At 45.5% G+C, this 26,029-nt stretch overlaps 1 protein-coding gene across 3 annotated transcripts in view; it reads right to left on the bottom strand.

Annotated features, from left to right (window-relative positions):
* Positions 1-25,692, bottom strand: part of TRAPPC10 (trafficking protein particle complex subunit 10) — a 75,881-nt gene extending 50,189 nt beyond the window's left edge. Inside the window, exons 1-3 of one of the 3 annotated variants that reach the window (XM_070795636.1) lie at positions 25,485-25,692; positions 6,371-6,452; positions 2,456-2,615 (exon numbers count right to left, since the gene is read on the bottom strand). In XM_070795636.1, coding sequence (XP_070651737.1) covers positions 2,456-2,615; positions 6,371-6,452; positions 25,485-25,551 — 309 coding nt within the window. In that variant the 5' untranslated portion in view covers positions 25,552-25,692. Of the gene's footprint in view, positions 1-2,455; positions 2,616-6,370; positions 6,453-6,900; positions 8,765-25,484 lie in introns of those variants that run through there. The other 2 variants (XM_070795637.1, XM_019963528.2) reach the window with 2 other exon arrangements.
* Positions 25,693-26,029: the final 337 nt, after the last annotated feature.

Genomic DNA, 26,029 nt, shown 5'->3' with positions numbered 1-26,029 from the left:
GACGATTTACCGTCTGAGCCACTAGGGAAGTAGCTAAACCTTATAAACACAATACACAAAAAAGTTAAAGACCAATCACTTGTGAATGCAGATGCAAAAAATCCTAAATAAAATGAACAGACACCAATGTCACATTAATAAAATAATACTCTGACCAAGTGGAATACACCAGGAATACGAGTATGGTTCAAAAATACCCATTACCAGTAATGTAATTCAACGTATTAGTAGATCTAAGTGAGAAAAATCATATGATTATCTCCACCAGGTATGACAAAGCCTTTAACAGAATTCAACAGTGTATTCCTAATTTAAAAAACTCTCGAGAAAATAGGAATGGATGGAAGTTCCTTCACACACTGACTCAAATCCACCTGATTCCCACAGCCAGCACCCTACTTACTGGGGGGTACCAATCACAGGCATTCCCACTGAACCAGGAACAAGGAAAAGATACCCACTGTCTCCACCACTAACAGACAATGTCCTAGACCAGGAAAGTAATTTGAGACATAAGAACTGAAAAGGAAGCAGTAAGACTCTGCAGGTGGCAAGATAGGATGACTGGAAAACCCTAGACTTTGGGGCCTGCAGACACTGGTTTTGAGAACCAATGACAAAACGAACTCAAACAATAAAAAAAATTCAGCAAGGTTAACATGAAAAAAAAAAAAAAAAAAACCCAACAGTCTCTATATACACAAAAAATCACCAACTGGAAGAAAATGTGAGAAAAAAATCCTACTGACAATAGCAACAAAAAAGGTAAAATACTTAGAAAAGGAATTGAACACTAAGGTTCATATGAAAAAATAAACATGCCAGGGCAACCAGGCAAACACTGAAAAGAACGACCCCTGAGAGCGACCAGCCCAGCCAGGTCTGAACGTGGACTGGCAGGCCCGGGAAAGCACGCACTGCACACAGGCTCTGAACTCTTCTCAGGCAGCCTGTTTCAGGCAGTCGTGTTTATAGCAACTCTGAAACCATTCTATGCACACTGCAGCCCTGAGCAGGTTAAGTGAAGGTGCCCATGTTGTCAGGGCCAGGGTGGATATAAACACAGAACAGGTTAAGGCAAGAAAGCACCCTGGGGTTAGGCTAAAATCAGAGGCATCGGTATCAAGTCATGATTTCTAAGACATGTGCTTTCAGAGCCCTGTGGAGTCAACTGGCACAGCAGCAGGGCCATTCCCGCCATGCCAGGGGGATCAAGGCCTTGAGAAAAAACGGCTGATTCCAACACAGGGGTAGCAAAGGGACAAGAACCCAGAATATTCTGTCATGTCTAAAGTTAGAAAGTGCTCAGAAGGCCACAGGAGCCAGTTTGAAGTGACTCTCACTGGCCAAACCTGAGACAACTTGAACATCAAAATAAAGACAATGAACTGTAAAGCATTAAAAGAGAAGCCCACATGGGTTTCTGATAACTTGGGAAGAGGTGTGTGCAGGCTGTGGTGATGTCTGGGTCAGGAAGAACCAGCCTTGTGCTAAATCCAATCTGGATGTTGGAGGATTCCCATCACTGTGCCATAGGAAGTGCCTCCCTGCGCACACACTGCACCCATCACATGGCTTGTGCTGACCCCTGTGTTCCCCAGGAGTTCAGAGCACTGCTACGTGCCAGGCAGAGGTTGCCTATGTGCCTGGTCCAATAAAACCCCAGGCGTCGCATCTCTAACGAGCCCCCCTGGTGGACAACACCTCACATAAACTAGCCTAAGAGTTTGCGGGGAAGAAGCCTGTCCATGTGACTTCACAGGGAAAGGCTACAAAGTAGAACTACAATAACTACTCTGCATCCTCAGATCCAGGTTAAAACGTCACAATGTGTAATGATTCATGTACTCTGTACACTGCTAACTGCTTATTTTATTAGAGTTGAAACAGATAGAACAAATGACCCACAGAATTTTCCATTCGTTCATGAAAGAATTCAGGTTCATGAGTACAGAACTGCCAAGTAAAGGCCAGGGTGCCCACAGCAGCAGTGTCCGCTCTCTCAACAGGCATCACAAAGCACCTCCTGCACCAGACTCGGGGGGTGAGTTAGGAGACAGCTCCCTGCCCACAGAGAGCCTGCCAACCAGCACCAGAGACAGACAAGGATTCTCAAGGAGAATAACAGCCATGTGGTGACTACAGGGTGCGAGGAAAACAAAGCTGAAAGGAACTGTTAGAAATAGCTAGTGCCCACCAGGACACAGGGAGATGGCTCACAAGAACTGGAAACGTAGGAAGTAATTCGGTGACTGTATTTGGTGATTACGATGAGTACATGCACTGGGCCAGAGCAGAACTAAGCCATGGCAAAGTCATACACTTGGCTGAAGAATGGAGAAAAGAGAATACCAAAAAATTAAAATAGTAAATTTCAAAAAGTATAGCTGTCTCAGCAAAACCCAGACCTGTGAGTTCTCAACCCATTATAATGTTCCCCACAATGAATACTCACACAGCACTCCGTCCAGTAAATGTGCAGGAAGGGGAAGGTCAGCAGGGCTTTGTTCCCTTCTTTGGGCAGCAGCTCCTCTTTGAACTGAACAAAGTTAGACTCCAGGTGAATCATCTTTGGAGCCCGGCCATAGGACCTATCAACAATTGTGAACGAGTCACTGAGAAACATGAGAATGTTCAGCAGAAGGAAAACGAGAAAAGACAACAATCTCATCATATCTATGCGTTCAGAAGTGCATAGGTGATACTAACCCTGAACTTTAACTATTATATGTTCCATTTGAAAAGATGCTATAAATTACTTTAAACACAGTTCATGTGTCAAAGCTCTTCATAACTCCATTTGCAACAGTACAGACTTCTGAGAAAAATGTCAGTATACAGTCACCATAAAAGCAGCACAGTGTTTCCCAAATGTCAAAAGTGCAGTTTGAAACTACCAAAGCTTTAAACTGCTCTAATATTTTTGCAACAAACTGCATTATCCAAAAAAGAGAACTGTCTGGTGAAAAAGAACAGGTTTCTGCTTGCACAGCATAAATAGTGGTAACCACCCATCCTTCAATTTTTTTTAAAGGACATCTCAAGGAAATTTTTAAAAATAATTTTTAAATTTATTTTCGGCTGTGCTGGGTCTTTGCTGCTCTTCATGGGCTTTCTCTAGTTGCAGCAAGTGGGGGCTACTCTTCGTTGCAGTGCTTGGGGTTTTCTTGTTGCAGGGCACGGGCTCTAGGCAGCAGGCTTCAGCAGCTGCAGTGCGTGGGCTCAGCAGTTGCTGGGCTCTAGAGCACAGGCTCAGTAGCTATGGCTCACAGGCTCAGTTGCTCCATGGCATGTAGGATCTTCCTAGAACAGGGATCAAACCTATATTGGAAGGCAGATTCTTACCCACTGCATCACCAGGGAAGTCCCGTCCTCCAATTTTCCTCAATCCAAGAACCAAGATCCCACAAGCTACACACCTAATCGATGGCTATCATAGAGTATGGACACTGCTTAATTATCCTTCTAAAAATAAATTAGACCACATACATCTCTTTTCCACACCTCTGTTTTCCACACCTCTATTTTCCACCTCTAGTGAGCTGTCTCTTTTACATATCTACAGATGGATTTTATTCTTTTTGTCTAACCTAAGGATTCTCCATGATGAATAAACTGAAAACAACCATACTGAATGTTATTATGCTTTAACTTGTGGATTTTCTATTTCACACTAGTTTTTTCTGTCCTTGGTGAGATTAATCAAGTTTTCCTTTTCCATCCTTTTTCTCTGTTAGCTTGAAAGTTTAATCTTCTATTTCTTTTCTGTTGTTATTTACATTTTAATTTTTAATATGCATAAACTTTTCATTTCCCTTTCAAAAAGTACAGTAAGTGTCTATATCTCTCCTTGAACAGGACCAAGATACGACACTGTTTTCTTTCTGTTTTCTTCCACATTCTGAAATTTTAGATTTTTAATTTTTAAAAGCATTGACACCATAAAATAGTGAAATCTTTGTTATGACTTGCTTTCAGGCAGCTGCTCCCTTCACCCTGTGAATTCAGGGTTCATGTTCCTGACACATGTGTTTTCCTTGAGACACATTCCTTAATTACTTCAGAGACAGTAGTACAGCTTCTGATCATACACACCTGAAGGCGTTCCTGTTAACAGCATGTTTCCAGCTATTTCCATGCTGTGGCAGCAGCGAATATAAGATGGGAGCAGGGCTCTAGAGAGCACGGTGTGGTGGTGTGCGGACACCCCGGGCCCAGCCGGAACCCTGTCTCTCCAAGGCCAGGGGGAGGCTGAGACAGTCTTCCCGCTGTGTGAGTGTGAATAATACACAACTCTAGAGTCAAGGTGGGGCTTCTCAGAACTCAACTCTCAGTCTCCTCAGAACTCAAGTCAAGGTGGGGTTTCCCTTGTGGCTCAGCTGGTAAAGAATCTGCCTGCAATGTGGGAGACTGGGGTTTAATCCCCTGGTTGGGAAGATCCCCTGGAGAAGGGAAAGGCTACTCACTCTAGTATTCTGGCCTGGAGAATTCCATGGACTGTATGGGGTCACAAAGAGTCAGATACAACTAAGAGTCAAGGTACAGCCTTCAAGTCAAAGTACTCCTCTTAAATGCTCTATCTTAGGCTGCATTTTAAATGCTGTTAGAGACTGCAGACTCGGTTTTTCTTTTCTCCCTATTTCCTGATGTGGCTTTTTGTTTGATTGGTTTTGTTTTCATTCTGCTTGACATCCAGCAGCCCCTGAAATCTCTGAACTCACTTCTGGGAAAACCTGGACACCAATTCCTCAAGCAGGGCCCATCTCTCCACTCGCTGCACAGTCACTTCTGAAATACCGACTACAGGGATATGGAAACCTATGGACTTGGCCTTCACGGCTCAGCTTTCCTCTCGGACCTCCATCTCTGGCTCTCAGCTCTCAGCTCCGGAGTTCCCAAGTGCAATCTCCCAATTCATCACTCTGTTCTTCAGCTACACAGAAGTTCAGTGCATGAAGTCAAGTTTCTGCTTCAATTTTGTTTCCCAAGATCTAATCAATCACATTTTTGCCAAAGTGAAATACACACACTTTAACATGTCAAACAATACTAAAGAGCCACACATACACACACACCCCTCTGCACCTGGTCTTGCCCTTGCCTCCCCAGGTCCTGGGCCCTTTCACCTGTCAGGGACCCGCCTGCTTCTCAGGGTGTCCCCTCTGCAGACACACAGAGGGCTTTCCCTCCCATTCCTCTGTCCATCCTTCTGCTCCCAGAAAGATATCCGTGTCTCCGCTGCTGCCGCCTCCGCCTTCTCTGTCCTTAAACGTTTAGGCCTTTCTAGTACTCTTCTCTCATTTAGTTTTCAAGACGGTGAAGCAAAGAATATGCACATTAAATCTATGCAGGGTCTCTCTTCCATTTTTTTCTCATAAGCCCATTTCTCATTTCTTTTATCTTTCTGAATGTTTGAATAATGTATACTTGTTTGAAATCCTTTCCAGATCACTCCATTTCTTCAGATATTATTAGATTCTTCCATTTGCTGAATTGTTTTCTCTCATTCACAGCACTGGGCCTCTTCAATAGTTGAATAATTTTTCTGTAAGGGAATTCTCCCAGTTCTGTACATTCTTTATATTACATTTTGGTAAATAAATACATTCCTTGTAACACTAAGCAGGCACAAAGATTAGACTAGATTCAACAGAGAGCCTGGTAAAGTCATCTAGAATGTTAATTCTTCACGTTAGGAGGGTAAAAACTGGTGGTCAGAAAGGAATAATGTAGCAAGAATCAGAATTACACGAGCATGAATAACAACAGGAAATTTTTCATTCACCTTGGTTAAAATCAGACTGCCAGTATTAACAGGTATTAACAATATTAATATTATTAATAAACAGTATTAACAATCCAAACATTTTCTACAAATAATATCTAATCTTACCAGAAGTTAGTTTTTCAGTAAAATAATTCAAAGTCAATTATTTCCTCAGAACAAGTCATTAGAGGAACAATTACAAACAACAGGGCCAATGGGAGGACTGATCTGATGGCACTCCTAATTTTAAAGATCATCCTTCTGTCCACTTTCTCATCCTTAAGAGAAGAGCCCAGGCACTCAGGGTGACGAAGTCCTGGTTAAGACGCAGAGGCACCAGCTCCTCTGAGGAATATGGGTGCCCATCTCCTTAACCAAATGCCACCACAAGTCAGAAGTCACCTCTATACGAGGGGCCTGTGAGTCCGAAGACATGTCCCATTTCTATCATCGCAGGTCTTGTTCAGAAAACAACACGTTCCTTAAAAAAAGGCTCACAGATTACGGGCCCTTCTTCTCAGTCTCCTTAGAACTCAGGCTCTCACTTTCACTGCTTCACTCACTCATACTGACACCTACAAAACAAGGAGGGGGATGCCATACCTTCTCCATTCCATCGGTTCTCTTGGAAGCTGCTGGGAAAGTGTCGGGTAAATGGAGGTAAATAAATTCTGATCACCAGCACCTACAACAGGAATAAACATGGCACTGTTAGGTAAATATAGGGAAAATGGGCTCTAAAATGTATTAATTGGTATTTTTACACAATTGAATAATTTAGCAAAATGACATCACAAAACAGGTTGTTTTGTATCTTTAAAGAAGTGGTCTCTAGAAAAGCCAGCACTTGATCTAACTTCGCCCCCACCTGGCCTCCCTGAGGAGATAAATTCTCCCTAAGAGTAAGAGGAGGAAGAAGAGGTCTGACAGCTAAGGAGGGCGGAGCTGGACCAACCCTGCCCAGCCGTGCACCTGTGTCAGCTCCTACAGCCACTTCTTCAACTTGGATAAAACAGCCATGAACTCCAGGCAGAAAAGGAAGCCAGGACAAGTGGATGTGAGTTTCTTCACCAAATTCCAGCAGGAGCCAAGACACACAGGCTACTCTCTGGTACCCAGGACACCAAACACACCTGCTCTCACTTGTCCTCATGGGAAGCCCTGGAGGCAGATCCAACCGCACACGGAGGACAGAGGAGCTGTAAGGGCCCCGCGCTCAGAGTACACAGCTTGCTGGTGGCAGAGACCAGTGAGGAACTCGGGAGTCTCTGACTTCACAGCTCAGCTGTTAACTCAGCTCTTTCATCCCGGCCTTAACAGAATGGAAAAATCCACTTAGCTCTCCTAAAATGACAGTATAGCCACATCCTACTTCAGCCTAGAAAGAACCTTTCAAAATCAATGGCTCAGTCTTACACTCAGGATCCGCTACCGTTAAGCGAAACCTTTTTCCAACTGTATTTATATTGATCTTAAAGAAATCATTGGGAAGTGATGTGGGCCACTGACATACATACTTATTTTGCTACCACGAGCCTAAAAAAAAAAAAAGAAAACAAACAAAACGGAACCTTTCCCAAACCACATAACAATGTCAAGTCACTACAGAGAGGAGTGATGTTTCTGGGCAACTGAGCTGATCCTCAGAGAGGCAGTGGGGCATGGGGACTGGACACAGATGCTGCAATGTTGACCACCTGGGTCCCTTCTGAGCTCCACCACCTATTAGCTGAATACACTTGGGAAGACCATCCTTTCTGTGCCTCAGGGGCCATCTGTGAAATGGGAAAATACGAATAGCTTCCAACAGGGTCATTGTGAGACTGAGTCAACACAATAACCTTGAACAAGGCCCGACGCAGAGTAAATCGTTAATAAGGGTTACTATTAATAATTTATTGTTGCCATAAAAACAGCTTTTAGGTTTTAACTCATCCGTTTTCACTGCATTCATGTATTTGGTAATTGTCTTAGAAATCATTAAAGTAAGAAAACCTTTAGTTAGCTTCTAATTTCTTATCTTTGAGTGCCAACTCCTGCTGCCTCTTGAAAAGGTTCTAGAATTAACATATAAAAAAAATGACTACTCTCTGCTAAAAAGAAATTAGGGCAACCACAGGGAAGCTTTCTTCTCTTTCACTTAACTTTTTATATATATGCTCCTTGCAATAAAGTCTCACATAAAGGTACAAGTAACCTCTGCAACAGGGAAAACAAATGAAGTGCCTCCTACACACCCCTTTCTCAAGTGTCTCCCACAGGAAATCCTGTTATACAATATAAAACTTGTCCAACTGGAGGCTGTAAAGTAACAATTTTTCTTACATTCAATCATGAAATAAATCTTTAATCTGTGTCCTAAATTTAATTTTAAAAGATTACAGGTCAATTAACACACCTTTCAAGGGCAGAGACATCGTCTGATAATAACTGGGCGCTGAACATGTGACCATTTGATCTCAGCCCCTGTTAAGGAGCTGAACTGTGTCCCAGCAAAATTCACACATTGAAACCCTAACCCCTCAGCACCTCTGTTATGTGACTGTATCTGAAAGAGGTGATTAGGTGAGAACAAGGGCTCTTGAATGGGCCCTGATTAAATCCCTTCAGAAAGAAAGTGAAGTCGCTCAGTCATGTCTGACTCTTTGCAACCCCATGGACTGTAGCCTACCAGGCTCCTCCTTCCATGGTATTTTCCAAGCAAGAGTACTGGAGTGGGTTGCCATTTCCTTCTCCAGGGATCTTCCCAACCCAGGGATCGAACCCGGGTCTCCCACATTGCAGCCAGACACTATACCATCTGAGCCACCAGGGAAGTTGATTAAATCCCTTAGACATCCTTACAAGAGAAAATGTGGACACGCAGTCACTGGGGCAGGAAAGACCACGTGAGGACGCAGCAAGAAGACATGGCCACTGACAAGCCACCGAGGGAGGTCTCACAGCCAGCCCTGCTGACACCTTGACCTCGGCCCTCCAGCCTCCAGACAGCGAGGAAACAAAGTTCTGCTGTTTCAGCTCCCCCCACCCCCAGCCTGGAGTATTTTGTTACCCCGAGCACCCCGAGCAAACTGACACAGCACCCTACTTTTCACTCCCATCCACTGAAACCCTATGTTGACTGAACGTGAAGAAAAGCCACCATGATTTTCTCAGAATGCATGGCTATTATTAATGATAATACTCTCAAGTTTTTATACTGAGTATTATGGAAAACAGAGGGAGGTATCTTTGAAAATGGGCTAGAAAGAGCCATAAAAGACAGACAGGAAAGAGCTTATATGTAAAACCTCAGAAGAATAAAATCTCCGTTCACTTGAAAGGTAATTAACAATGTGTATTAATACTTTGTAGTGCCCCAAAACAGCCCAACCAGTTAGTAGAAACGCCACTAGCGTGCTGAGGTCTGAACTCTAAGAGCAGCTTCGTTTTGATCCCGTGGGCTGCACAGGGGCATGAGAACAACAGGGGCTCTGCTGTTAGAATACAGCTACTAGAAGCAAAAACAAGGCTAAGATGATGTGTTGAGAGAACTTTGCTCAGAAAACTGCTGTGTTTATTTTTCTTTCTCAAGAGGCCTACTAAGATTCACTCGGACTTCCCTGGTGGTCCAGTAGTTAAGAATCCGCTTCCAGTGCAGGGGACGCAGGTGCGATCCCTGGTTAGGGAACTATGATCCCACACACACGCTGCGAGGCTACTAAGCCCATGTTCCACAACAAGAGACGTCTGAGAAAAAGGCCGGCGGAGCCCTGGGCTCCTGACTACCTATGCCTCTCTTCCCATGTCTGCCATTTGTGATCAGACTCTGGTCCATGCACTCAGATATCTGAGGCAGACCTTCACTATTTTCTGAATTAGGACTGCATTCTCTGAGATTTTTAGAAGCATATATTTATGTATTAATCACATAATTTTAAACTTTCTATGTTAAAAGCAAGTAAGAACTAATTAAACATGGCCAGTTGGGGGGTGGGAGTTAAAAAAGATGATTTCAGTGACTTAAGTATATATGGGTCACATTTCAATAAACTCAGCTGAACATTTTCTTAAAATTTTAAAAACAGAAGGACTTGGGAACTCAATTATAAAAGTTAACTTTTACCAATATTGAGAAGACACTAACACATGTCCAACAGAATATAAATAAATATAGATAAAGATGTGTCATTTAGATTTTCACATGCTAGCAAGGTAATGCTCAAAATCCTTCAAGCTGGCTTCAACAGTACCAGATGTACAAGCTGGATTTAGAAAAGGCAGAGGAACCAGAGATCAAACTGCCAACATCCACTGGATCACAGAAAAAGCAAGAGAAAAAGAAAGAAGAAAAAGCAAGGGAATTCCAAAAAAATATCTACTTCTGCTTCACTGACTAAGCTAAAGCCTTTCTGACTGTGTGTATCACAACAAACTGTGCAAAATTCTTAAAGAGATAGGAATACCAAATAGGAAACTTACCTGTCTCCTGAGAAACATGTATACAGGACAAGAAGCAACAAGTAGAACCAGACATGGAAAAATGAACTGGTTCACAACTGGGAAAGGAGTACATCAAGGCTGTATACTGTCATCCTGTGTATTTAACTTATATGCAGACTACATCATGCGAAATGCCAGTCTGGATGAAGCATAAGCTGGAATCAAAACTGGGAAAGGAGTACATCAGGGAGAAATATCAACAACCTCAAATATGTGGATGATACCACTCTAATGGCAGAAAGTGAAGAACTGAAGAACCTCTTGATGAAGGTGAAAGAGGACAGTTAAAATACTGGCTTAAAGCTCAGCATTCAAACAACTAAGATCATGGCATCCGGTCCCATCACTCATGGCAAACAGATGGGGAAACAGTGAAAACAGTGGCAGCTTTTCTTTTTTGGGCTCCAGAATCAGTGTGGACAGTGAGTGCAGCCATGAAATCAAAAGACACTTGCTCCCTGGGAAAAAAGTGAAAGTGAAAGTCGCTCAGTGGTGTCTGACTCTTTGTGACCCCATGGACTATACAGTCCAAGGAACTCTTCAGGCAAGAATACTGGAGTGGGTAGCCTTTCCCTTCTCCAGGGGATCTTCCTAACCCAGGGATCGAACCCAGGTTTCCCACATTTCAGGCAGACTCTTTACCGGCTGAGCCACAACAGAAGCCCAAGAATATTTGAGTGAATACTGGAAGAAAAGCTATGACAAACCTAGACAGTGTATTAAAAAGCAGAGATACCACTTTGCCGACAAAGGTCTGTATAGTCAAAGCTATGGTCTTTCCAGTAGTCATGTAGAGATGTGGGAGTTGAACCATAAAGAAGGCTGAGTGCTAGAGAATTGATGCTTTTGAATTGCGATGCCAGAGAAGACTCCTGAGAGTCCCCTGGACTCTCCTGGACAGCAAGAAGATCAAACCGGTCAATCCTAAAGGAAATCAATCCTGAATATTCATTGGAAGGACTGATGCTGAAGCTGAAGCTCCAATACTTTGGCCACCTGATGCAAAGAGCCGACTCACTGGAAAAGACCCTGATGCTGGGAAAGACTGAGGGCAGGAGGAGAAGGAGGGCAGAGGATGAGATGGCTGGATGGCATCACTGACTCAATGGACATGAGTTTGAGCAAGCTCTGGGAGACGGTGAAGGACAGGCAAGCCTGGTGTCCCTGGGGTCGCAAAGAGTCGTAAACAACCCAGCGAATGAACAACAAAAAGAGACAGTAAGAAATTGGCTATTTTTGAAACAACTCTAATTTTCAAAGAAATCAATTATAACTAAAAATAGAAACCTGTAGGCCAGTCTTTTAGAGCCAACACACCATCACTAAGATCAGAGTCTAAGCAGAGCCGAGTAACATGTCCAGACCAAGCCCAGGAGGGCGCAGCAGACCCGCCCAGCCGCACTCAGGGCCACTCACAGCTGAGGTCAGTCGCACAGCATTGGCTTCACCCTTCACCAATGCAAACAGCAATGGAAACTTTCACTTTCAATCATTTTTCTGCACAAAACTTTTATTTTAGGATCCACTAGAACTGCAATGTCACAAGGTTATTTAGTGCCAAAGCAATTTTAAATCCTGATCTTCAGTTAACAGTCAACTGCGACCAGAGCAGAATCAGTCTTATGCGGATACTTAAAGAGCAGAGGCTGAGTCCAGGGTCCTGTTCTGTGTGAAAGAGCCTCCAGCAGAGGAAAGGCACATGAAGCTCAACCCTGCTGGAATCAACATCCAACCAAACCGTGTGAGCTGGCTCCATCTGGGGTGGAGGTTAGAGAGAGATCCCCGTCTGCATCTCAGCAACACTGGGTGTCTAGACTAGGCTAACATAAAGGCACCTATTCTCTTAATTGAGAAGAAAATATTTGTATCTCTGTTCAAAAAGCTATACGTTTGTTGTTGCTAATGTAGCTGCAATATTTATGGTTATTTATATGCAGTATTTATGTATATGTAATATTTACGTATTTTTTTTTTTAATTTTAAGATTTGATGATGACATAAGACTGCATTTAGCACTAAACCATCTACAGAAAGGGTGGCATAAATTAACAAATGTGGTGCGAGTGCTCCAAAGTTACCAATCATGCCTCAGGGGGAGCCAAAGGTTAAACAGAAAAGTCACCTATTTGTTGGGAAGCACACAGGGCTTTCATACTTATAGAATCAGACATGTGTCAAGGGCATTCAGAAATTGACAGAATCGTCCTGCTCCCCCGGGCTTGTGAACATGTTACATTACACAGCAAGGAAGAATCAAGGTTGCAGATGGATTAAAGCTGCTAGTCAGCTGACCTTAAAATAAAGAGATGATCCTGGCTTATCCGGACAGGCCCACTGTGCTCCCAAGGGTCCTTACATGGGGAAGAGCCACAACCAGAGAGATGGAGTCACGAGAAAGACCGAACTGGGGCCCAGAGAGCCAAGGGAGCAGGCACCTCCAGCTGCCGGAAAGGGGATTCTCCCCTGGAGCCCTCAGAAGGAGCAGCCCTATCCACAGGAACCATGTCCAGAGAGAACCATGTCAGACTTCTGACTTCCATGACTTAGAGAAAATACCTCTGTGTTACTTTTAGGCACAAAGTCTACATAATTTGTTACAGCAGTCACAAGAAACTGACACAACCATAGAAAGTGAAGTCATAGGACTGATTTAAAACAAAGAGAAGCATTTGATTTGCCCTCCCCACCCCCAATCTATGGACTATCCCAATCTGATGATCCGGGAGGACTTGCTATTAGCGCTAGAGGGTTTGGCCCCAGGTGGGCACTAGCTGACAGAAGTCAGGGGGGGGACCATTCGTTTACTGCGCAGGTGCTCAGTCACCCGGAGTCCTCCCAGCAGCCCGAGGGCCACCCCATACAGGGAAGCCCAGGCACCCATGGCTCCCTACCCAGGTGAGTCAAGCAGCTCGTCAGAGTACAGCTGCCCACTCTGACTCAACAGTATGCACTGCTGCTGCAGATGCTTCTTTCTCTCATTTTATTGTTTCTTGGGCTTCCTGGGTGGTTCACTGGTAAAGAATCTGCCTGCAATGCAGCAGATGTGGGTTTGATCCCTGGGTTGGGAGGATCCCCTGGAGAAGGAAATGGCAACCCACTCCAATGTCCTTAAATCACAACTCGGCCCATCCTGCCATCTCAGCACTAGCTTTTCCTGACAGGTCTGGTCACCAGCTCCCCAGCCTGCCGGGACAGACACCTGCTCGCTCTCCCCATGCTGCTTCCCTCGCTTCGCAACCAGCACCACCCTGCCCGCAGGCGTGACCAAAGGGACGAAGTGCACTCAGTGAGGGTTAACCGAGTTCCGGACTGTTCGAGTTTGCAGAAAAGAAACTACAGCCAATGCACAGAGGCCGCTCGAGACAGAAAGTCCCAAAGTCTCCTTTTTTTAAGAAGAAAGACAGGATAGTAATGACCTTCTCTAGCACTCAGAGACCACATTAGACCCAAAACTCAGGAATTTAACAGAAGAAAGACTGGATAAGTGCATCTATATATAAGAAGACCAAAAAATCAGCCTTTGAAAGTTTACGTATTTTTAAAACACAGGGAATATAGTCAAGCTACAGCCGTTTGAATCACAGCATTTGAGATTCAGGAGGATATCTTGCTTGTTTCAGGCACACTTGGACCGGAGGCTTCTCCCAAACCGCTCTTCCCCTGGATTTCCCTCTCACCTCCTTAAAAGTCCGTTCGAAAAGATCACTCACTTTCTCAATGGGGTCTCACTATCATTTTCAAAAGGAGCACTGTTTTGAAGGGGGATTTGAACCAGCAAAACTGTGCTTACCACAGCCCCAGCAATCCTCACAGTGACAGACCCCAACAGATACATGGGGAAAATATATTTGATTGCAAGACTGTGTCACACAGCAAAAGATGAAACCATTCAAATTCCACTGATGGATGGCCAGAGTAAACCATGGCATATCGACATAACAGGGCTCTGCTGCTGCTAAGTCACTTCAGTCATGTCCGACTCTGTGCGACCCCATAGACAGCAGCCCACCAGGCTCCCCCGTCCCTGGGATTCTCCAGGCAAGAACACTGGAGTGGGTTGCCATTTCCTTCTCCAATGCAGGAAAGTGAAAAGTGAAAGTGAAGTCGCTCAGTCGTATCCGACTCTCAGCGACCCCATGGACTGCAGCCTACCAGGCTCCTCTGTCCATAGGATTTTCCAGGCAAGAGTACTGGAGTGGGGTGCCACTGCCTTCTCTGTAACTGGGCTCTAAGGACTGTAAACAAGAGAGGGCACCATCTCTACACTCTGTTCTCCCAGAAATCTTGGGGGGAAAGTGAAGTCGGGAATGTGTATGCAGTCTGCGATCTCTTATCTAAGAAAGGGAAATACTAATACAACACGTATGACTATTTCCTACAGAAGGAGATGCTTCAGGTCAGGGAGGCACAGGGCAGAAAGGACAGGGCTACACACTAGATTGTTGCACTGCTGGTGGCAGTCACAGGGCTATCAGAGGCTGTGTGAGGTGGACTGAGGAGGGCCCTGGACCCACAGCACCAGGATCACCTGGGCATCTGTGAGAGGTCCTCACTCCCAGGCTCCACCCCATCCTGCTCCATCAGAAACTCTGGCCCCCCGTGAGCGCTCCACAGGACCCTGATCCAGTCTGAGGACCTTGTTCTATCATCCCCAAGCATGCCTGAAAACTGGAAGAAAAAATACACGAGAGAGAGCAGGCAGAAACCAAATACAGAGGACAGAGCAGTTAAATAAAGCCCTAAATTTCTGAATTTGAACTGAAAAGATCAGAATGAATTTACAACCCAGCTCTTCCCCCTATAAAGGCCCAGCAGCAACTAGAAGCCCAAGCACACAGACTGGGGTCTCCAAATACAGTCTCCCACCAGAAGGAATCGAGGCTCCCCGAAGAAGGGCTGATTCCCGGGCCAGAGCAGGAAATGCACAAAGTGAGTCTGGAACATCATGTCACACCAGAGAGCAAAGGAACTAAAGATTCCTACAACAAGGATTCCACACCTCAGAAGCCAGCGGGCAAACGGACACAAGGCACACCCCCCAGGCTCTTCAACAAGCGATAAGGAACCAGAGGGTGAGAGGGAAACTCAGACGTCAAGACAGAATGAAAACATCAATCTAAAAACCTACTGACACTAAATAATTTAAAGAAATTTTAAAAAAAAGACACATCAGACACTGGAAATGTAAACACTCAATATTTGATACTAAAGAATTGTATTTTTAGACGTGATAAAGATTTTGCAGTCTTATTTTTTAAAGTCCTTATCTTTCAGTGCTCCAGGCTGTCTTAGCTCAGGCTGCCAAGATAGAACACCCCAGATGGAGTGGCTTAAACAATACATACAACTGTCTTCCTCCTTGTTCTGGAGGCTGAAGTCCAAGGTGCCTCCTGGTGGCTTCCCAGTGAGGCCTCCCTGCTTGCTGACTTGCTCTCCCAGCCTCTCCTCCTCTTCTTACGAGGCCAATGACCCCACCATGAGGTCCCCACCCTCGTAATCCAAGCCAATCCTAATTATCTCCCAGAAGGTCCCCATCTGCAAATACAACCACATTAGTGGTCTGGGCTTCAATGTAGGAATTTGGGTGGGGCATACAAATATTCAGTCCACAACACACAGACTTACTGATAAATGTTCGATGCCTGAGATTTGCTTCAAAATAACAACAGGATTGGAAGGAATGGGCAGGGGTATAAAGAAGCAAGACTGACCACTTAGTTGTTGAAACTGAGTGACAGGCTTGGAGGGGTTCTTCATACTATTTTTTTTTAATAAAAGTTTGCAAGTTTCTATAATAAAACGTTTGAAATGTTAACAATTCTCCCATTTCTCTTACCCTTTTCTCTTTCTCCTTTCCTCCTAGCATGCATCACCTATTACATGATATAATTTACCCTGTACGCACACAATCTACGCTCTTGCTGGAACGTAAGCTCTAAGAAGCCAGGAGCAGATGCTGAGGACCTGCTCTGATGGTGAATCCAGGGCCTCGTTCTACACTACACAGCACATGGCCCCCAAAGGCCAGAACATCCTACAGCAGATGGAGCGATGGCACTGGCTGTCAAGTTCTCAGAAGACGGATTTAATTTTAGAACCAGTAAGACTACACTAAAAACCGCCAGTACGGCTACCCTACTCAGTTCTTCAGCTGCTGATGTTTCAATTCTGCTTAGCTCTATGGCAAAGGCTTTCCCTCAGGGATAACTTGAGGGACAAGCCCTTTCTGTGTGGGCAGACGGGGTCTGACTCCCCGAGCCCTTGGCGAGGTTGCGGTGGACCAGGAGTCGGCCACCTCGGGCCTGGTCCTCGCTGCGGCACTCAATACTGAGGGGCCTTGGTCAGGCACAGACACTGGCCCTCAGGTCTTCAGCCTCAAAATGACCTGCCTGCTGGCCCTTCCCGCTGTTCACCTCAGTGCTTAAGGAACCTTCAAGCTGACCTAGCCAGACTAAGAGTGCCTACAAATGGTGAGCTGTGAGTGTAGTAAAAATTGTTACCACAGGCGTTACTATTAGTTCTAAGACTCTACCTAAAATTGCAGCTCTGAAATGTATGCAACTACTTCTAAACACTAAATAGATCTGTTGGAAAAAGGAAAAATTTCCAAACACATGACATGACATTCGCTGGTGAAAGCAAGGTATAAGCCTGTTGTCAGTTTCTTCATAATTTTTCTGTTTACTGTTTTTAAAAAATAATTTTATTTACTGATGCATTCATTCATTTATCTTATTTCTGGCTGTGCTAGGTCTTCGCTGTTGCACAGGTTTTCTCCCACTGCGGAGAGTGGGCTTCTCATCGTGGGGGCTCCTCTTGTGGTGGAGCACCAGCCCCAGGGTGCGCGGGCTTCAGCAGCGGAGGCATGTGGCTCAGCAGGCGCTGCTCGCGGGCTCTAGAGCACAGGCTCAGAAGTTGTGGCACACGGGCTCAGTTGCTTCATGGCCTATGGGATCTTCCTGGATTAGGGATCGAACCCATGTCTCCTGCATTGGCAGGCAGATTCTTAACCACTGAGCCAACAGGGAAGCCCTCCCTGCTCACTTCTTCAAAAAATCTGGCAAATGAGGGCGTAAAACAACACTGAGGAATGAAACATCATGTAACACGTGTGCAGGAAGCCAAATAAAAACATTTATTTTCTTGGGGGGAAAAAAGGAAAGAGAGTTTGTATAATAGGTTCATCTTTTCTTAAGAGATCATCCCACCTTGAGTCAACATCTCAAGCCCCAAATTCCAGATACCATGGACTTGTTCAGGGGTCAGGAGCACAGTAAGGACATGCCTCTAGACGGAGAAAGTGCTATAAAACCAGACACATGTTGGACACTGCCGACGTGCACCTGGATGCCAGTGCAGACGCCGTGATCAAGGAGCTGACCAGCACCCCTAGAAGATTTGTCCACATCCTGACCCCCCCTCCAACCCAGGACCTGGGAATGAACCTTATTTGGAAAAGGGGTCTTTATAGATATGATTAAGTTCAAACTCTCAAATAAGATCATTCTGTATCATATACAGATGGGCCCTACATCCAATGACAAGAAGTCACTTGTCAGGTCAGATAAGAGGCAGAAGGGAAAACACAGGGAGAGAGAAGGCCATGTGAAGACAAGGCAGAGACTGGAGTGATGTACCTACTAGTCAAGGAACAGCAAGGATTTCTGGGCACTGGAAAGAGGTGAGAAAGGACCACCTCCACCCCCAAGGCCTCAGGAAGAAGCACAGCCTTGCTGATACTTTGATTTTCAACTTATAGTCTCCAGAACTGTGAGAAAATAAATTTCAGTTGTTCTAAGCCACTCAGTTTCTGATAATTTGTTACAGCTATCCTAGAAAACTAATACATGTGGTGTAAAATACAAAAATCACACGCACATCTTCCCTAGTGCTCTTCCAATCCATCTTTTAGATATGCTTTTGGCTATACCGCGTATATGTTGAAATACACACAGATGAAGAGGCAATTCTCAAGAGGTACAAGCACGAAGAACCACATAAAAAGAACCTCACTAATCATCAGGTGTATAACACCAAAACAACTATGATGGAAGATGGCCTTGGGCTGGTCAGAGTTCTTAGATACGATACTGAAAGTATAAGAGAAAAAAATGGGTAACTGGACTTAACATTTAAAATGTTTGCACTTCTGAAGACAGATTAACTAAAAGACAATCAAAGAACAGAAGAAAATATCTGCAAATCACATATCTGATAAAGGAGTCCATGCACTGGAATACTAGACAGCAAGAAAAGGAGGGGCCAACTGTAGCTGGTGTAACACGAACGAACCTCAGAAACACCGCAGAGTGAGAGAAGCCAGATAGGAGACTGCATGCTACACGACTCACTTCTGCGCAACGTCTAGGAAACGTCAATCTATCGAGACAGAAAGCAGATCAGAGGTGCCTACGCCTAGGGGCAGAGATTAACTGCTAACAGTTCTTGGGGTGATGGAAATGTTCTAGAACTGAACTACGGTGGCGGCTGCACAACTGTGACCATTTACTAACAGTCTGAAAAGTGTACACGTACAACGGATATTAATTTTATAATATGTAGACTAAAGCTCAATAAAGCTGCTCAGAAAAAGAAAAAACAAAAAACTATAACCTGTCCACTAGACTGGCAAAAATTAAAAAGATATCTCCGACCCAGTGGGGCAGAGTATAACTCGGAGGACAGCTTTTTCACAGGGCGATTTGGGGTCTCCCCTTCTGACCTAACAATTAAACTTCTAGATTTCATTCTTCATAATGAAAATGTATTCCTGCTTTATTTATATACTTTTAAGGTTAAAGTTTCATTTCTAAAAGTTACAGCTGTATCTTTTTCAAAGGCTTCACCCAAATGCCAGGTTGACAGTCCCTCATCCTAAATGCTCCTGAGCAGAAGCTGAATCACATACCTGAGAATGCCTCGGTTTATTCATACATTTCTCCTGACCTGAAGTAAAGAAACCATACTTGAACACAACTCAGAAGGACTAGTTCAAACATTATGGGCCATGGAACTTTTCTTCTACTAGATTAATATGTATTTCCTCGATTCAAAAACTCCAAAGAGAAAATGCTCCAGCACCAAAAAACAAAGAGCCACGTAAGTGCATAGTAGTTTACCTGAAACCAAGTCTCAGCGGCCAGGACCCAAACTCTCCAAACATTTTCCTACAAAGCTATCTGATCCTGACAAAGACATGTATTTAAAGAAAATAACTACACCATTCAAAGCTCCTACCTTACATATAACACAGTTTCCCCTTTAGAGTAATGTTTGCTCACTTATTAATTTCCTCTACAAATATTTACTGAGCACCAACTATGTGCCCAGCACCATCCAGGTGCCACAAATACAGCCGTGAACATAGCAGATAAAGTTCTGAACCTCACATTCTATTCCAGGGCAGCCCAGGTTGTGGTGGAGAGCAACAACCATGAGAAAAAAAAAAAAAAAAAGTTTGTCAGGGGTGCTGAGCCAGAAGACTGAGCAAAGTCCAAGAGATGCCAAACCCTCGCAAGCCTGGGCGGTGGCACATGAGCAGCCCCAGTGCGCGAGGGAAACACCGAGGGGGTCAGGAGAGCGACAGGGCAGGGGCTGCTGGGCCGTGTGCTGTGTGAGGCCCAGCCAGGAGGCCAGATGGGGGTGGAGTTGGGGGACACGGACAGAGGGTCTCAGAGCCCACAGGAAGCCCTGAGAATACCATGCCGAGAAGGTGGGTGGCCCCTGGAGAGGTGGAAGCCAAGGAATTATGTGCCAACTTCTCTCTTGGAGGGACTGCCCCCAACCCCAGAGAGAATCAGCTTCAAGGGTAAGGCCAGAAATGAGCCGGCCAGCTGGAAGGCTGTGGGGGTCCCAGGGAGAGGTGAAGGGGGCCAGGGTTTGGGGGAGCAGCAGTGAAAAGGGGCTGAATCCTAGATCAGTTTCAAAGACAAAATGGTATTTGCTGGTAGACAATGTTGGTTGTGAGAGAAAAAGAGAAGTCAGAATGACTCCAAGGTCATCAATGTTAAATTTAAAAACCAAATATTCTCAAAGAGCAAAATACTGCGAATACACTTAAAAGTCACATGAAGCGCAGTCCCACGGGGACGATCTGATTCAAAGTGGGGACAGAAGGGAGCAAGGACAGAAGGGAAGGCGAGGTGAAGAGAGGGGTGACAGGAGGATCTGTGGGGCCCGGGTCCGTCATCCAGACCCCCCAGGCCAGAGCAGAGGGAGGGGGATCACCAGGGAGCCCTGGGAGACAAGGCACCAGCACTCCGTCAACTGGCAAGAATCTGTTTTTAGACAAGAAATTCTCAGGTAAGTCACTTGCTTTTTCAATAAAAGGTGACCAAGGCCCTTCCTACCTCTTGTGTGGACCAGCCAGCTGGCTGTCCGCTCCCTTCCAGGTCAAGACTGGTTCCTGCATGGTGTGTGCCATGCTTATTTCAAAGAGCTTAAAAAAACTCAGACCCTTGAGTCTTACTGCATAAACCGAACTTCACTAGAAACTCTTCAGTAACACACCTTACAAACCAAGCCCATGACCTGAAGTTCAAATGGAAAAGGAAGTTTTTCACATCTAAATGATTGGTGCAGATCCACCCTAGAGTTGGGCTAACATACTAGTAACATCGGTTCCCATACTTACCAGGTGCTCCAGGATACTGCAGCAAACCCACAGGGGCCCAACGGATGTCCCAAATCTACAGGGAGAACAGCAATACCAAGCCATTCCAGGCCCCAGGAGAGTCAGTTTCAGTACTACGTAGGCTGTATTTCTTTCAGTGACATCACTATCATCACAAAACAGGGTAACTGTTGTGATGAAAGGCAAGTACCACCCCACCCCCACCCCAAGTAAAGCGAGCCACTGCATCCAATCTGATCCCCTGCTTAGAGAGGTTGTGCTGTGCCCAACAGGTGCAACCATCCCAAGAGTATGCTACTGTGGTTATCTAAGAAAGAAGTAAAAACTTTTCTTTCAATTTATGTGTATTTTTTTTTCAAATAACTTCTGTTAAGACATAATACTTAATAAAATTACCTGAATCTACTTAATAAATGGAATTACTAAATACTCTTTTGAGTCTAGAAGTGCTATGGAAAAATTACTGAAGACACTAAAGCCACCATGGAGAGAGAAAACTGAAGAATCTGTGCTGAGAAGCTAACATTTTTTGGCACATTCATCATTCTTCTGAGTACTTTACACATACTCATTCAAGCCCCTATCAACTCTCTGTGACTGGCACCGTCCCTGACCCGGGTCACAGATGAGAAAGTCATCACACAGTAAACCACGCCTGCTTTTACCTGCACACAGGTGGCAGCGCCTTCTAAAGCCAGGGAACACAGGCAGTAACTCCTCCAACCAAAGTCCCTACCTCCAACCATGGCCCAAGGAACTGAGGTCTCCTAAGGAGACACGTTCCCCCCTCTTCTCAACTGTTACCTCTCTGCTGACTTAAGAATGCACTGTGGACCAAGACCTGCATTTAAGTGTATCAGTTTAAAAAGAGGACATTTTAAGTTACTTTTCCAACAATGAAACTGAGAGTGGTTAAATCACAAATGCCACACTTTCATGCTTGGTAGAAAATCACAACGTGGGAATTTAAAAACTTTAACCCACAGGGAGAGAAAAACAAACTCCAGCCAGGTACAAAGTGTTACAGATCTACTCATTTCTTCTATCTTTTCCCCCACTATGAAAATTCATCTTTAACCCACAGGGAGAGAAAAACAAACTCCAGCCAGGTACAAAGTGTTACAGATCTACTCATTTCTTCTATCTTTTCCCCCACTATGAAAATTCATAATGTCAGATACAGAACTCTAAATATAGAGACTGAGAAAAATTAAAGCGGCAACATCCAGTGCAACTGGGAGAAAACAGATCATCATTTGGATGGAACACTGCTATTTTTCAGATACTACGCAATCTCATGTTGATGCTTTAGAATTGTAGGGCTGGAGAAGACTCTTGAGAGTCCCTTGGACCACAAGGAGAACCAACCAATCAATCCTAACAGAAATCAACCCTGAATATTCATTAGAAGGACTGATGCTGAAGCTGAAGCTCCAGTATTTTGGCCACTTTTTTCAAAGAGAGGACTCACTGGAAAAGAAGGGGGGGCGGCAGAGGATAAGATGGTTAGATAGCATCACTGACTCAATGGACATGAATCTGAGCAAACTCCAGGAGATAGTGGAGGACAGGGGAGCCTGGTATATCACAGTCCATGGAGTCACAGAGTCAGACACAACTGTTCAGTTAGCAACTGAACAATTCTGGGTAGGATAGCAACAAATCAGTGGAATTACCATAACTTTGCCTGCTAAATGAGACAGCTGGAAAGGAAACACCTCTTTCCTAACGTATCCTTAGATCAGAAACCCCAGTCTTTACTCCAAAGCAGAGAACTGATCCAGTGGCTGAAGGAAAAAAATCAAAGCTCCAACTTAAATTTAGACTAACCGGATCTGCTGAATTGGTTTCAGTTTCATGGTGCATCTTTCATGATTAGTAAATTATGCTATAGATGTTCAAATTGCTACAGCCAGGTGATTCATCACCCAATGTCATCACACCAGCAGCACCACTGAGAGCTCGGAGGACAACCCCGGGCATTTCAGACACATCTCCCAACACTGAGAAGTTTCTCCAACCCTGGAAGTGTAAGCAGATCCTCGACTAAGGTGGTCACTCTGCACCAGAGGCAGATGGGCAGTGGCTTTGGAAAATTTTAATTATGAACTGAAAGTCATTAAAACTTCTAGACAGCTTCAGAATATTATTAAAATAATTTAACAAGGTTTTCAAGTAATGATGTATCCTGTTTACCCCTAATCTCTGGGGACTTTCCCCTCTTCTCACAGTTGCAAATAAACAGTTCTTAAATTTATCTGAACCAGTAACATTCTACATTCTTCTCAGAAAGGCTGATGCACAATTCATTCAGAGTAAAATGTTCTAAATTATATGAAAAAAAATCTGAAAATGAGTTATCAACTCTGCTGTCATTTTTACAATGAACAAACACAGACTTCCTGAGGGTGCAATGGCTGCAAGAAGTAGTATACAGACTTTTGAAAATTAAAATGCTGCTAAGGGGGCTATGTACACAACAGCCAAGCCTCCAGATGGACTTTGAAAGCAGTTTTTCTACTACCTTTATCTACACTGCTTAGACCAGGGGCTCCCATCAAACGTGTGCTGCAGAAGGAATGGAACAAAATGAAGAAAGTATGACGCAAAACCAGGACAGCAAGTGCTTACTGGAGCTCCAGTCCAGACACACCATAATGGAATTTCAAGAGTGAACTATAAAGTCAGCTCTTCTAAAAGTTAAAAAAATCTTTAAATTTAAAAAGATCTTTTTTATTTTTCAAGCTAACTCTCTCTGAAAGTTTACTGAAGCCGCTTTCTTCTCTGAGGCACCAATGAATGAATGGTTGTGCCTTTGAAAACAGAGATACCATCAGTACAGACAACAGCTTTAAACACCGGAAAATCCTCCACCAGTGTAGCTTTTACAAAAGGAAACTTTCCCAGAGTTGTCTGTCATGTACGTGAAATGAAACTAAACACGTCACGTGTATCTCTAACACCAAGAGGATAACAATCTCCCCACTAAGTCAAGGCTGAACCAACAGAGCTTTAGGAACCTTCTCTTCAGGTATGTATTTACACAATGCCTACAGAAACACTGCCAGGAAAATGGAAGCTAAAGGCTATGAGGTATAATGAGACATCTGGATGTCTCCACAAGTAATACTGATCCAGCACTCAGAGCATGGAGGGCACTTGGGGAGAAGTCTCCAGGATCTGGGAGACACTGAACCCGAACATGAGCACCATCCAAGTTTGGCTCCTCTTCCCTCAGAATACAGAAAGCACCTGGGGATTAACTGCAGGGCCTCCAGATGACCACTGCATCTACCCGCTCTCTCAGACTGAAGGTGCAGTCCTGAGTAAGACTATCAGTTGGTAAGTGTCCTGGTGAAAAGAGAAAACTTGGCTGAATTATGCAAGCGTCTAAATTCAGATGTGACAACAGTCCATTTTCCTAAGAAAGTTTATCAGCTAAACATAAAGCAACAAAATTCGACTTTAAATATAGTTTCTCAGCAATATGACAAGAGAAAACACACAAGGAGAGTATCGATTAATCAGAAGAAAAAAAAAAGTGAAAAAGAATGAAAGAGAGAAACTTTAATTTTTAAAAGGATCTTCTACCTACAGAACTGTCTACTATGGCCTAAGTGCCTGCCCCCGGATGTTGCTATACAAAGAGTGCTTCCTTTCAAAGTATAGAAGACCATCTGAAAAAAATTAACTGACGACAAAAGCACTGTCAAAAGTCAAAACTCCTAATAGTCTGAAATCTCTCTCTGCAAGTCAGCAAAACGTCAGCCAACATTTCAACACTTTCCATAAACTCAGTGCTTTTGAAAGTACTGAATTCTGAGGTCACGACTGTAAATATTAGAGGGAATTTTGTAGAAACAAACAGTTCCTTTGTGGGTGCATAAATGTGGCACCAAAAAAAAAAAACAAACTGACAGCCAAAACGTCGAAACACCCGTCTCCGTCCAGAGCGCGGAGAGCTCGCCGAACCTTTACACGCCATCTGTGAAATGGGTCTCTGCTCTGTGCCGGCGTTGCGGGCGGGGAAGAGTCCTGGCCCGCGGTCCCAGCCAGGCCGGCTATGCACGGCTCTGCCGGGCGTCCTGCGTCTCAGACCCACCACTTAATACGTTCCTGAAGTGCACACCCCGTCTCCTAACACCACAGCCGCACGCAAACTTCGTCCACGCTTGCGACCGAGCGCCGGGAGACCCGCTGCGGGGTCGGAAGGAACAGTGTGCCCGGAGGAGACAGTCTCCACCGCGAAGGACGGGCCGCGAGTGGCAAGCTGCCGACCCTGTGGCCGGACGGGGCTCACGGCGGGGGCCCCTCGGGGCGCACTTCGGTCAGGGCCGCCCCGCGTCCCCGGCGCTATCAACTGCAGCCGAACAACCTGGAGGGCGTCCCCAGGGAGGTCAGAGGTCGCCTCCAGGAGAGCTAGGAGATCGGCCCCGGGGAGGTCGGAGGTCGCCCGCGGGGTCAGAGCCCAGCCGCAGCCGCCGCCCCGGCCACACCTCTATTCCAGGAAGTGGCCGGGCCAGAGCGCGGGGGCCCAGGAGCCGGCGACCTGGGCCGCGCTACTCGCGGCCGCCGCCCCCTCCCTCGCCGCCGGGCACTCACAGGTGACGATGGGCTTGTTCTCCATGGTGTATATCACCGGCGGCAGCGGCTCCTCAGGGGCGTCCATGGGCTTCCGGCGTCACCGGCCCGGCCCCTCGCGCCCCATGGGCAGCCCGAGGCCGCGCCGGGCCAGCCCAAGCCTGAGCGGCGCCGCAGCCGCCACAGCGACGCCCGCCCGGCAGCGCTAAGCAGCTCCAGAGCCGGCCGCCCGCCGGCCGCATCCACTTCCGGTGCCGGCGCGCGGCGGGTACCGCTTCCGGGGCGCGCGCTTTAAAGGGGAGGCCTTTCCGCCGTGCGGGCGCAACCCTCCGACAGAACGGTAGCTGGGGCTGAATGAGGATTGGTGGAGCGCTCCTATGCGCCTGGGGGCCGAAGCACCCTTGAGCCGGCCGTGGGCAGTTGTGCGTCCCTCCTGGGCCCCTAATGTAGAGGCTGGACGGCCGAGAGCCGCCACCCCAAGCCGGCGCCCTCGGGCAGACTGGGCTGGCTTGGAGAGGGCAGCCCAAACTCGCCGCCGTGGGGCGCCCAGGAACATCAGCGCCGCC

The sequence above is a fragment of the Bos indicus genome, chromosome 1, assembly GCF_029378745.1.
Source record: "Bos indicus isolate NIAB-ARS_2022 breed Sahiwal x Tharparkar chromosome 1, NIAB-ARS_B.indTharparkar_mat_pri_1.0, whole genome shotgun sequence".
NCBI lineage: Eukaryota > Metazoa > Chordata > Mammalia > Artiodactyla > Bovidae > Bos > Bos indicus.
The sequence above is the reverse complement of the archived record's forward strand: the minus strand, read 5'-3'. Positions and strand labels throughout refer to the sequence as shown.